At 36.1% G+C, this 14081-nt stretch overlaps 1 protein-coding gene across 12 annotated transcripts in view; it reads left to right on the forward strand.

Moving 5' to 3' along the window:
• The first annotated feature begins 808 nt into the window (after positions 1-808).
• Positions 809-14081, forward strand: part of LOC132195267 (transcription factor 12) — a 106803-nt gene continuing 93530 nt past the window's right edge. For all 12 annotated transcript variants that reach the window (XM_059617148.1, XM_059617147.1, XM_059617153.1 and 9 more), the window contains exons 1-3: positions 809-945; positions 7424-7473; positions 8080-8200. In XM_059617148.1, coding sequence (XP_059473131.1) covers positions 864-945; positions 7424-7473; positions 8080-8200 — 253 coding nt within the window. In that variant the 5' untranslated portion in view covers positions 809-863. The remainder of the gene's footprint in view (positions 946-7423; positions 7474-8079; positions 8201-14081) is intronic.

Consider the following 14081-nt stretch of genomic DNA (forward strand, 5'->3'; position numbering starts at 1 on the left):
GGTGGTTAGTGATGAACATTTCGCCCGACTTGCAGCTTTTATATGCGCCGACCAGAAAAGTCTGCGCCAGCGCGCCTCGAGGCATCTCTGCCCACATGCACAGACTTTTATCCTGCCTGGGACAACGCATTTTCCCTTATTTCTTCGCCCAATCCCACCAAGGTGCTTTTTCTCTCGGTGTTTTTCTTCCTCTTTTCCGCAAACATTTAAAATTGAAGATCAGGTTTTTGTAAAAAATATCTACCCATCAACTTTTCGTGCAGATATTTTTTGCAAATTTTATTAAAAGGTGGTTGGTGGTTGCGCAGCTATTTATCTCAATATGGTTTAAAGTTTGAGAAGTTTATAGTGTTTGAACATTATAATTAAGTGTAATTTCTCCCATTCGTTTCACTAGTTTTCCCTGGTTAGAATTGAATTTAAATTATTTATGTTGGTTTAATTTAAAATTTCCCAGTGCAAATAAACTGAAGCCATATTTTGATTTACTAATTTGTGAACTTATTAATTGTATTTTCTATAACATTCTATTATTTATTATTTTAGAAAAAATAATTTTTTAATACAAGCACTACTATTTATTTAATAAATAATTGACCTTTGCAAAATTCTGATTTAGAAAAAAATGTATTAAAAAAACGAAAAAAACTAAAGAACCTAGGATGGGCCAAGAAGACTAGTGAGTTGGAGGTAAGTCGGGGGGAGCAGCGTGGAGCAGCGCTCTGTGGATCAGCGCGACGCATTTTGCAGCGTCGGCCGCCAGAGGCGCACGGAGCATTTGCCGCGCTGACATCTGCTGGAAGTTTGTGATAACTAAAAAGTCATTCCCAGGCGTTTGCTCCAGTCGACAACTTCGTGTGAAGATGGCGACTAGCGACGATGAACCTATGGCGCTTTATGAAGTTTTTCAAAACTGTTTTAACAAAATAGCCAACAAAAATCCTGGTGAGTAGCACTCGGGGACCCTGCGGCCCCCGTCCGCCATTTTTCAGCGCCCAGGGGCAACGCGGTGCCCTCGCAGGCGCCCTTTCGGGGGGCCGACGGTGTTTGTTGTCCTCTGGTCCAGGATCTGCCATGGACCGAATTCCAAGTGTGTCCTCGGGGATGCGAGGCGAATCCGAAGCACCTACCGTGCCCTGAAGGTCTGGGGCTCCGAGGGGCTCCGACCTGGGCAGCTCCTTTAATCGGGGCCTCCCGACACTGGCTGGCCTCGGGATCATCCCCTTGGGCGAATTTCGCGATTTCACTCGCTCCGCAAACCGTGCATTTGATTCCAATCCGCCTCGGGCCACCTGATTTGGCCCAAAAGTATTAAAAAAAAAGTGTAGTGCCGCCGACAGACGCCAATTTACTGGCCGATGATTGCCCCCGCGTTTGTTTTGTGCATTTTCCGAGTCGCTGGATCGCACCATTATGTGTTATTTTCGGTTTTGTTTGTGTCTCTGACACTTTCTCTGCTAACTGAGCAGTCGGACGATTTTGAAAATTGGCCCATTATTTTTTTTTTCAAACGGGTGTCGATGCGCCCAACCGTGCTGGAAATATTGCCATCACTGTTTTTGTTATGCCTCTGGGTGGTGTCTAAAGATGCCCTTTGCTGTTTTCGGTTTATTTAGCTCATACAAAGTAAAACAATTTGTGTAATTTAAAACAAGTTTTTAAATTTTTCGATATAAAGCCAATCACAAGGTTTGTTTTCAGTGGCAATAGACAATAGTTAATTTTCCTTTTTTTCAATTTAATTTTAATTTGTTTTTAGGAAAGAGTAGATTTTGAAAAATTGTCTACAAATTTTTTAATTCAATTCAATTCATTTTATTTTTTTAGTTTAAAAATTAGTGTCTGATAATTATTTACGAATTTAATTAATAATTATAATTATTTTGTTTGGAAACGACACTTTTTATTTTAGGCTACTATTATGCGATCAAATAGTAATTTTGATATTTGTCAACTTATTTCTCTTTTTTGAAATTTTGAAATTTTGAAAAAAAAAAAAAAAAAAAAAACGATACTTAACACCATTGAGGAAAAATAGGGGAATTATAAAATTGCAAATTTTATTTTACGAAATGGTAACTATTAATAATTTTCATTTATTTTTTTATTTCAGATATTTGCATTGTTTAATTTGATTTATTGTAGTGTAAGTTAATTATTTTTTTCTAAATAATTTTTGTAATTACATATATTTTTAATTTTATTAATAGTCTCAGCTTAATTCAATAATAATTCGTAGATGGTATAATCGCCTTATCAGTATTCGTGTCATTCGTGAAATGAAGAATACACTAGTTTTTCAAACTATTGAAGTTAAAAAAAGATGGAAATCAATGCACTACACAATGGATAGTGAATTAAAAGTCCCAAAATGTGAAAAGATCTAGTGGGAACACGCATGGACGGTGCGCACGTTTCTTTGTTTTGGCTGTGCGGGGTGCCGCGTGGTGGGCCCCAAAACGCAACAATGGGTGCAATGATGGCTTTTGACACCCCCGGTCTGAGGGTCGCGGCACCCCCAAGCCCAGCTTTTGTAAAGGCTCCTGATTTATTGCTTTATTGCCCTGGCCGGCAGAAAAGTGAAGGTCTTGTCGCCTTTTAAATTTTTTTGATCGCTCATTTTTATTGTAGCTTTTCTTACGCAGTGAAAGTCTTGTGCGTTGAAAAAATTTTCCTCCTCGTTGACCCGCGACCTCTTGGGAATCAAGTTTGTTTTTTAAACGATTTTGGCTGCGCGCTGGAAATTTATTTTTATATGCAAATCGGTGACGGGGCGGACAAGCATTATCATATTTACCGCACACAGAGAAAAAATAGCCATTTTAGAGAAACAATGGATACTTGGAATCATGGAGCAAATTTTTCAAATTCTTATTCGCTATTTACCTCAATCACGACTGACATCGAAGTACACAATAAACAATAAAATCGCAATATTTCCGCGGTTTTTCTTGTTCAAAAATTGAAATTGATGCAGGTATTTTACCTTTTGGTGCTCCAGTTCATTCAAATATTTTGAATGATTATTTTTTTAATTTAAATATTTTTAGACGCAGATATTAAAAATGAGCCCAAAGATTCCGATTTTTTATTCTGTCAAAAATTGCTGTAAGATTTGCAACGCTTTTGAGTCAAAAACATAATTGAAACGATAAAATTATTCAAAATTCAAATATTTTAATTTCTATTTTAAATAAAATTAATTATTATTTATATAATTCACGCTAAAATGATGAGCTGATTTTTTTTTACTTAAAATAAATTTCACCAGCCTTGAGGACGACGTCTTCAAAAAAGTAATATTAAATATAAATTATAATTAAAATGGAATCACCGGTTAGAATTAATTTTTCCATGTTTAATTTAGCAATTTCAGCAAAACTAATGATCAGATAAAAAAAATAATAATATAGAATCAGTAATTGCGCAAAAAACGACGGTTGGTGTGTGCAATGAAGGATGAAATCTCCTCGCAGATATTAAAAGTGAATCCAAGTCGAGGAATTTCCGGCCGACAAGGAAGAAAAGGCTTAGCTGGAAAGCTCCGAGTTTTGTCCGCCTCGCTTCGCATTGAGCCACGCACTTGAAAGCGAAAGAAATTAAAATAGAAATGCGATAATGTTTATATAAATGTTTGCCGGAGATAATGCGAAAAACTTACTCATTCGCGGCGGTGGCGTGTGTCATTCCGACTCTTCAGTTGAAAAAAAAATTAAATATTTGATCATGTTGCCAGGTGTTCGGTGCCTTATCGCGGCACAAGCGCTCGAAAATCTCTTGAGTAGACTCTCAAAGAAGAAAGATCATCTTATCCGTGCTGGGTTTTTTGCTTATCAACCGCTCGGAATAGCAAGATTTCCCGGCCTCCAAATCGACATGCAGTGATAGAGTTTTAATTTTTTTGTTCTCTAGCGAATCGCTAGGATAATATCCCTGACCTTGTTCGGCTTGGCAAGCGCATGCTCGTCGCGAAAACCGCCTTAATGTCTCGCTTTGACACAAAGTCAATCGCGCCGCATTTTGTCAACTGAAACGAGTTAAAGAAATTGTGATTTATGGTCCTTCTGCGTTGCGGTCATACATTAAAATTTTTCCATCATTTTTAAATATTTTTCAAAAGAAATTTTAACATGGATTCAGAAACTTGAGCAAGAAAACCAATGCTCAGAAAACAAATTAAAAAATCAAAATTTCCACTTTTATCTCTTTTCAAAACTGCTTTGGATTTATTTTAAAAAATTAATTTTTTCCATTTTAAAATAAAAAATTAAGGCAAACTGCAACACACTGAACCAGAATCAGATTTGCAGTAATTAAAATTTCCAATTTTAAGTTCAAATGTGGACATTTTAATTCGTTTTATGACCATTGGTTTTCTCGCTCAGTTTCTGAATCCAAGCTAAAATTTCTTGTGAAAAATTAAAACGTAAACGGGGATACACTTACAAACGAAACACGACACAACTCTTTACATTAAAAATTACAAGAAAAAAAATGAAATAAATAAAACACTCACTCACACTAAAAAATTAGCAAGATTTGAAATATCTTTTACAATTTTTCATTCCCCCCCCCCCCCCCAACTGAATCAAGTGTAAGCGTCAACTTTATTCGAAAAAAGTTTTTTTTTTTTTTTTTTGTAAAATTCTTTGCCTAAATCTGAAAGTTTTTACATTTTTATAACGTACAATTAACAATTTAATCACAGACAGCAATGAATTAATTTTTTAATTTTTAACATATCAATTATTAGCATAGTCAATGGTAGTTAATAATAAGAAATTTACTGTAAAAATCTTTGTAACAAAAAATATAATTATAATAAATTATTAATGCCAATTTCTATCAAATTGTTATAAACTAAAAAAAAGAAAATTTTATAATAAAAAAATCATAGAAACTAGAAAGCATTTTTGAAATTTATAAATATTTAACTTTCCAACCAAACTTCCCTTATTTCACTTTTTTTTTAATTCATTTAAAATTTTTTTCAATCCACTTCTAACAATGGGATTATTAAATCGGAAATATATTTTTGATGTAGTTTAACTTAGATAATAATTTGCTTTGCTCTTCTAATACAATCAATAAAAATACCACTTGGGTTGTTTTTGTTGGAGCCGAGATTTAAAATTTAAATTCTGATGCAAAGCGCTAGCTGGTAAAAATTTATGCAAATTGGCGTTCGAACCGGCACACGGCTATACGGAGAGAAAGAGAGAGACACACACACACATGCATAATATATAAACGTGTGTGTGTATAAAAGTTACGGGAGGAGGATCAAGCCGAGAGAGAAAGAGAGAGAGAGCGCTGGATGTTTTACTCGGAGAGCTTCTTTCTCGGTTCGATGCGGCTCCTTCTTCTTCATCGTCTCCCTCGGAATAAAAGTTACACTATGTACCGAGGAGTATGTGAGCGTCGCTCCCCTAAGCCATGTTCCTCACACCCCCGGCCACCCCCTCCTCCAGCCCGGGCAGGCGGCGTTTCAATTTTTTTTGGCTCTATTTTCCAGAGCGGGCTCATCTCGAAAAAGTTATGGGTCCCCTAAACCGCACGGACTTCCATCTTTCCAGATGAAAATGTCCCGGCCATAAATATCAATTGCCGTGCCACGCGGAGACTTTTATTTATTTTATTTTTTTCATCCGCCCCGGGCATTTCTGCTCACCTAGAAATAATCCGGTTTTTTTTCCAAGCGAGTTTTGTTTTCGGCTCGCGTTCAATAGTTTGCTGATAAGGGCCCGTATATTATGTACCGGTAATGTACTGTGAAAATGAAAATTCAGTGACTTGGTCAAAATTGATTTAGTACGTATTCGCGTTTCGTCACGAGCGAATGACTCGCGTTTTGTCTGAATCGATTTGGGACGTCGAAGGAGGAAAATTGAAGTTTGGAGAGAGAATGAGGATTTCAGGGTGCGACCGCGCGCACGTCCAAGACCAACCCACAGAATTAAGATTTCTAATCTGCGCATTGTTGGATTTGCGCTGCATTTCCATTCCTCCCACTTTGAAATGCATTAATGCAAATATAACATTTTTAAAAATCAATATATAGACAAAATGAATATTGTTAAAATTTTCTTTCCAATTAATTTTAAAATTCTTTCTTATTTTTCAACGTACATTTCCGTAGCAAAAGCGTTAATTTATTTATTATTCCATTTTAATGCAATTATAATGGTATTTGATTAAAATTTAAAATATTTATTGAATAAAAATATTTTACACTTTTTATCTCAATTTTGTTTTGTTTTTTAAACAAAATTTTGTGTCAATAGAAAATTGTCAACATTTCACTCTTAACAAAATTAGAATAGTCTTGCATTAGTGATTTTTATTTGAATCCTCCCATCAATTTAGATAAAGATTGAGACAGTTTAAAAAAGTAAAATTTATTTTTAATATTTAAAATGCGATATTTGTTATATTAATTTAATTTCCAAAATCCTACTAAAATCTTTATACAATTTTATTTTCCTTGTCCCTGTTTGAACACATCTAATGACAGTACATTTATTCCTAGTTTTGTAAGCAAAATTTTTGACCGATTGATCTTCAAAAGCCAACTTCAAGGCCAGACTTTTGATAATACCCCAGTTGCCAAAACTGACTTTTATCCGGATATTATCCTCTCGGGAAAGGATAAAATCCGGATAATTTTTCGATTTTGGCAGCTGGGGTAATTATTTTTTTTTTTTATTTCGTTTTCAAATTTCAAACAATTATGAGCCATCAAGGCAGTGTCATGTGCTCACGAGTGGAAGAACACGGATAAAGAAAACTGTTCTTTTTCTGCATCTTTCGTACAATAATATGAATATTTTCTGACAATGCAAAGACGCGCGCGCGAAACAAAAGAAAACTGCTGCCGACGGCGGCCTGCGTCGATCGCGCGCATTTACATTCGAGATTGAAGTGCACATCAAATTTTACAGCCTGCAGTAAACAAAACAAATTGACGGCTGTCATAGAGCTGAAATTTATGCAGTATAAACATATATCTCCGCGAAACAAGGAAGAAAAGAAATAAGGCATTGATATAATATATAAAATTTGCTCCAAGCATGAGCGAGGAACGGGGCAATAACCACGCGGGAGCTGAAAAGTAAAATATGAACATTCCCAATCGCGATTCGTCGGAATGCCGCGGCGTGATCAATTCGTCAAAATAACATAATGAAGTGGCGCCAGCCGCGAGATGCACCTTCCTTTTCAATCCTTTCATTACCTCGGATGAAAAAAAAAGTTCGATCGTGATGCATTTTCTTCCAATTTTTTCCTCGCGTCTCTTGCATGTCGAATCGCGTCGGGCCGGGGGCGTCGATTTTCATTCCTTAACGCGCTTGTTTCTCACCTTTTGATTGGAAATTTCTCGGAACACCCAACGGTAATCTTGTGTCTGCTTTGTGTGTTGCAGAGAAGCCAGTGTTTAATCCGGCGTCCTATGGCAACATGGACAATGGAATGGTAAGCATAACTTCTGTTAATTTCTATTGCCCTTTGTTAGACTTGTTTGAATGCAACCTACTTCTTCTGCGAAATTAGTTCCTGACGCGTAAAACGCAATTCACAATGGTATTCAAAGTTTTTGTATATAAAAATTGCTATATAGTGAATTTTTTTGCGTTTAGTAAAATTTATTAAAAAAGTTTCAAAAGTTTTTTTTTAATTGTAGTGTCTGAAAATGATATTTCTCCCCAATATTGATAATAATATTTTATATTTTAGTTAGAAATGTTCCAAATTTGATTTCAAAATTAAAAAAAAAATCATATTTCTGCTGTTCCAACAAAAGTAATACAATTTTCTATCATGAATATGAAGCTTAAAACTATTTATATTGAATTAGATATTTATCAAATTCACTTTTATTTCATAATAGAAAGTCAAGACATTCATTTGTGTTTCGATTATAATCAAATTCAATAATTTTTTATTTATTTATAAACTTGAATATTGCATAATGCAAATCTAAAAAAAAACATACTTAAGCGTGAAAATCAGATTTTGAAAGATATTGTCCCGAATTTCATTCATTACGCCGGCTCATGTTTTGTCTTTTGCGTTTTTCAGTCGTACCCTGGCAACTACCCTGGCGGTGCAGGTGGCGCCCAGGGCGAGGGTTTCAGTCCCGAGTCGTCACCCTACTTCAATTTCCCCAACCCATCGACGAGAAGACCTGGTGCGCCTGCTGGTAAGTGCACAAGCCTCTCCTTACAGCGCCGTTTTACGGTCATTTGCGAGTACATAGAAAAAGCAAGTGTACATGAAGGTGCTCGTTATAATATACACAAGGAAAGCCGCGCGGAATTTTCTCTGTGTTTAACTGTTGTTTGCGAATAAAACGAAATGTGGTCATAACTTAACCGAATAATTACATGATAGCGAGCCGAGTATATGCAGTTGTTATTAGCCTGCTGCCCAGGGAGAGATATAAAAGTTGAAAAGTTCCTCCACAGCGTTATAAATATAAAAAAGAGTTTTATGTGCTCGTCGAATAATGAAGTCGAAATAAAAAACAAACCGGCCGTCGTCGATTGGCGATTGGAAAAAAATAAAAGTATACGAGCATAAAACGGTGTGCTCGTTATATAAAAATTGCTCCTTTCGCAATGATTCACTGCGTCGATTTTCGATTTTTGCGGAGAAATCGGTCTATTTTTTTTTTGCAGCGCTTTCCGTGCGACGAGGTGCTTTGAGCCGCGCCGTGTTTTATTTATGTTTTAATTGCCTAGAGAGCGCGTCGCAATAACCGCCCGCGAGAGAGATTAATAAGTGCGATAAGAGCGGTATAATTATATTATTGTCGGTGGTGGTTCGGCAAAGGGTTGCCAGCCAGAGATGGGTGCCGCCGATAGCGCCCGACGTGACAAGCACCCATTTATGGATTTTGTGCTCTCGCGCCAAATTACATTCTCGCCGACGCGCTCTTTGCTCGCACCGAGACCAGTTTGTTGCACGGCAATTAAAAATCTCCGATTAAAACCGATTTCCGCTGATTAATATGCAGATTCTGTGTGCGCCGCGCAAACAGTATGCAAATTCAGGCAACAACTTCATCTGCGCGGCCAATTTGAGTTGCTCTTTTTTACTCGAGCGGATAATTTTAAATCAGGTCATGAAAAAAAATGCTATTTATTGCTTGAAAAACAAAACCGTTTTAACATTTTTTTTTTTTTAATTTTTACCATGCGAAAAATTGGCACGTGTGGTATAATTCAGGGAAGGATATTGTAAACCAATGAAATATTTGGACCTCGGCGAGATGACGACGAATCTAAACATTTATGAAATCGGATTTATTTATTCAAAATGATTTACTCTGTTTATAAATGGACGCTGGGAGGAAACATTTCAGGGTTGTGTATATTAGTTGGCCGATATAGCACAATGAATTTTACAATTTGGCACAAAAGTTGTATAATATTTACGATGCTTACATTTTTATTGAAAATTGATCAAGATAGTGTATTTGTTAAATTTTACTGATTATTTAGAAGTATGAAATTTGATAGTAATTTAAATCTTCATTCAATAAATTGACATCTCAGTTATATTTAAATATTTTTAATATAATTTAAATATAGATGATTAATTTTTCAATTCCATCAAAATCTTCTACAATAATTAAGTCATGTTTCAGGTTATTGTTCTAAATTATTGTTTGTCAACATCTACTCAAACTAAAACCTGGAGATCTTGAAATAATAATAGAAAAAAATTACATTTAAAATTAAATATAAAATAGCGAATGACAATATAATATTTTTAATATTTGCTTATTATGAAAAATATAATATAATATATTAAAATATTTTTTAATATGCACAAAATAGATTATACGCCCTTAATTAATATTTAAAATTTTTAGAAATAATTTTTAAATATATGTTTGGTCCAAGGGTATATGCTGGTCCTTTTTTCTGTACTCTTGGTTATGTGTTTATAATATAATATGTGAAGACCGGGCTGGTGACTTCCGTTACGGTGCTCACTACATTAAATAGTGTCTCTTGAACAGTAAACACACTCGCTCGCTAACGCGCACATATATAAAATTAAAGCCGACGCCACTGGTGGTGCTGCAGCATTCATATTGAAGAACAGCCTTCTGGACCATATCATTGCCGAGCAATTATTTGTTTTCTGGCCGCCGCGGCGTCGCTGCCGATGGCCGTCGCCAAGACGCGACTAGAACCACTCGTTTTTTCCAAACCACTCCGCACTAAAGGAAATCTGAAGTTTGCGCCCATCGATTGGAAATGGAAAAACAATTTATTGTATTCAATCGGTGGCAAGAATTGCGAATTTCGAGCGGTGACTCGCGAAGCCGCGGTTGATGAACCCGGCGCCGCGTCTCTTTCTGCAACGAGTGATTGCACTTCTTGAAGGCGCTTTTATTCGCGCAGATGACTCTCTCGTTATTGCGATGGGATTTCGCACCCATTGCCCGGCCGACGGGCGCTTCACTGACAGAAGTGAGATTAAGTTTGTTCGCGCACTCCATATATTTGTCGGAATAATGTTTCACGTCATGAATAAGGTGCGGAAATAAAAACGTTCTAGGAAAGAGACTGTTGAGATGAATCAATTATTTACTCTGTCCGAATTTAAATTGGAAAAAGCAAAAAACCTTTTCTAATAATTATATAAAACACACACGGGGGAAACAGATTTGACTATTTCGATAAAAATAAAATAAAATAGACTATTATTTCGTTTATAATTAATTTAACATTAAGAATCGAAAACTGAAAATAAACATTAATGCTTTTAAATTAAATAATTTATTTTTATTTAAAATATATATTGCACTTTTAGTTTTATATAATTTTTAGCATAAGGTTTTTTTCTAATTTTCAAGAACTAAAATTTCTCTAGAGAAGAAAAAATTAGGCTCTATGGAATTTGATATGCATCTCATTTAATCGCGTCGTAATAAATTTGAAAGGTCGCGGGACGTGCCATCAAAATTTTATGTCTAAATCTCACAAGTCGGCGGGTGTCAAATTAAGCGTCATCTCTTGTTCGCCCGCGATCATTATGCGTCGGAGCCCTCGTAAAAATTCCACGCGCGGCCAATTTCAGCGATTTTCTTTTTCAATCGCGGACAGAATTTCTCTCGGCCGCGCATGGGAAAAAGAAATGAAGACGCTGTGTACCCATATAGTGCTGGGGTCAGCGGCGAGAGTGACCTCATAAATCGCGAGGTGCGAATTAAATTATTGCTCGGTGGGTAGATAAAGTGTTGAATTTATTCGCCGCGGCAATTCAAGCATTGCGCGGCGGCCCAGGACATTTATTTTAAGGAATAACTTTTGTTTCTTTCTGACCGCCTCTCTTCTATATAAGGCCACGAATTTCTCCGCCGGGCTCGCGGGGGGTATCGTTTTACATCATACTCTCCGCGACGACTTTTGCCAAAATAATACTTCGCTTACATACAATTTTATGCTGCGCGTCTCGCCGTGAATGTATAATAATTACACGCCCATAAATTTATTTCTAATCCGCCCGAACAGAGCAATATCTTGATTTTCAACTTTTGATCGATCGCCTCTGCCGCTGATTGCATACTTTATGCTTTTTTTTAATAACTTATACAAAACGGGGTCGGTTCTTTTTTTTAAATCTGATTGGAGTTTTGGGTGGGAGGGCAAAGTCCAGCTCATAAAAAGCTCAAATCGAGTTTTTGCGACGCAAATTCGCGACAAACCTCACTGTAAATCACGCAGCGTGCTGTGCGAAAGAGAAATAAATATAAAAAGGTCACTTGCGATTAATGTTATTATGAGTCGAGGGTATCGTTTACGTGAGAAAACCGGAAAGCCTCAAAAGATCTGTGTGAAATATGGTTGAATTTAATCCCGTTTTTGAAATCAACTTTTGTCCACAACTGTCTCTACTTAAGAACTTACAGTTCAAAATCAGGAGAAAAAATTAAGATGGTGCAATTCTCAACGTGCCAAAAAAACTGTATCCTTGAAGAGAGGAAAATTGATAAGCTACAAAAAGTTTTCGAGATTAGCCCGTATAGATATTATTTTTGACTGCTTGTGATGACGATAAGATATTTTTGTCAATTATTTGAATGATGAACTTTCTAGGAAAAATATATTATACAAGAAAGAAAACGTATAAAATTAAATATTTGATCATTAAAAAATTATATAGCTATACTTTATAAATTTTTCATAAAATCATGTTAATATACGTTATTTAATAATTAGTTAATTAGTAAACAAATTTGAATTAACTTATAAAAAAGCTTGTTCAAACTATTCAGTTTGACAAAATATAGTTTACTTTTTACTACTGCTGTAATTCAATTTGTATTAAATTTTGAATGGTAAAATATACATATTTATGTAAAATTGGTCACCTTAAATAGGTCCTCAATATTCCTTAAATTAAATGCATTTCACCACCACGATGAGTGTTAGGATTATAATATACCATAAACGCACATAACACATTTTCACGGCACAATAGCGTCAAGTGAGGAATGACTCGTCCAGCTACAGCAGTCTCATCAAAAGTCCCATTAAACGCCGTTTATACGCTTTTCCCAATCGATCCATCACGCGCGTGAAAACTCATTCGGCGTGTTAATAAAAATTAGTTTTTATTGTTTGTCCCTTTTTATAATACACAACTGTATATAAGGAGAAATTTTTCTCTCTCTCTTTATAAAGCACCAGAGGTCTTAATTAACTGAGGTGTTGCCGGCAATTTTTCTTGAGAATTTTTGCAATATCACAAGTCCGTCTGAAGTGCCCTTTGACCCTGGCTAGGTGTTTTCCCCGCAGGAAAATGAGATCGTGTATCGATTGACCGCGAAATGGCATAATAATGAGCCTGCACGCTAATCACTCAAAGTCAAAACATTTCCAATTCAATGTATAATAATCGCCATTGTGTTGTTTATCAATCCGTAAACAATGATCGGCTCAATTAAAATTTATTGTTCCCGCCCTCCATTTATTTAAATATAAATACATTTCCCGTTCCAAACGAAGCAGCAGAAATATTTTGACGACCTTCCTTTCAGGAGCACGAAAACACAGCACTTGAGTCTCTTTACACTACATGTGTGCGTCGGTTGCTCCCTTTGATTGACGTGCAGGATGAGGTCTGGAGTATCTCAGACAGAAAAATTTATTATTTGACAGTGTCATGCCACGACCGCCAGGAGACAAACGATCCTCCACACTATATGCAAAACACCTCCCTCCGCAGCTTGTGTACAGATAGAGAAGAAGGACTCGTCATCTAAAGAGAGGATATTGATATTTTTTTGATGAGCTTGATAAGCCACCAACGCAGTTTAATTTAAAATTAAAATAAATATGATGAATTTTGATGAAAGAAAATTAATTGATACATATCTTTAAATCTTCTCGTTACAATCTTGTTGTCAAAAACCAAATCAGTAACTTATTCCAAAAGAGTTAAATTTCTCAAAAATAATTATGTAAGATGTAATTGCTTATCATTTGTTTACTATTAATATTTCAACTCCCACGACCAAGATGGCAATGGCAAATAAATTAATCATCTAATTAGCCAACGCGAGCCGCTCCAATTCCATTTACGCGCATCGTTGTCGCCAAACGCATCATCAGCCGGGAAAATAAACAAAGCTCTCATGTCACGTGTGCTCTTCTTCTTTTATAATGAACGCCAAGGCACTGCCTTTGTTATATGGACGCATTAATCGTACATATTTATTTATTGGTCAGGATTATGTGTATATAACATACGAATCGCAATTAGTGTGTGTGAGTGAAAGAGTGTCCTTTTCTATATATACATGGCACATAGGCCGACGTGTCACGGGGTTACAGAGAGAAAGAAGAGACGCCTGCTTATTGTCACAACACACGCTGGTGACGCTGTTTGGAGCCCGAGAGAGTGAGTGAGCAAGATCGAGAGATCGCATAATTCACTCGCAAAATTTTTAAACATTATCTTCCGGTGACAGCCGCGAAAAATTGGCCATTAGTTCTCCGTGTGTCGTGTCGTGCGGCCTCAAATTCCATATACGGCGCTGACTTTTCGGCTCAAATATCCAA

Source organism: Neocloeon triangulifer, unplaced genomic scaffold, assembly GCF_031216515.1.
Source record: "Neocloeon triangulifer isolate White Clay Creek 2 clone unplaced genomic scaffold, ASM3121651v1 ptg000009l, whole genome shotgun sequence".
Classification (NCBI taxonomy): domain Eukaryota; kingdom Metazoa; phylum Arthropoda; class Insecta; order Ephemeroptera; family Baetidae; genus Neocloeon; species Neocloeon triangulifer.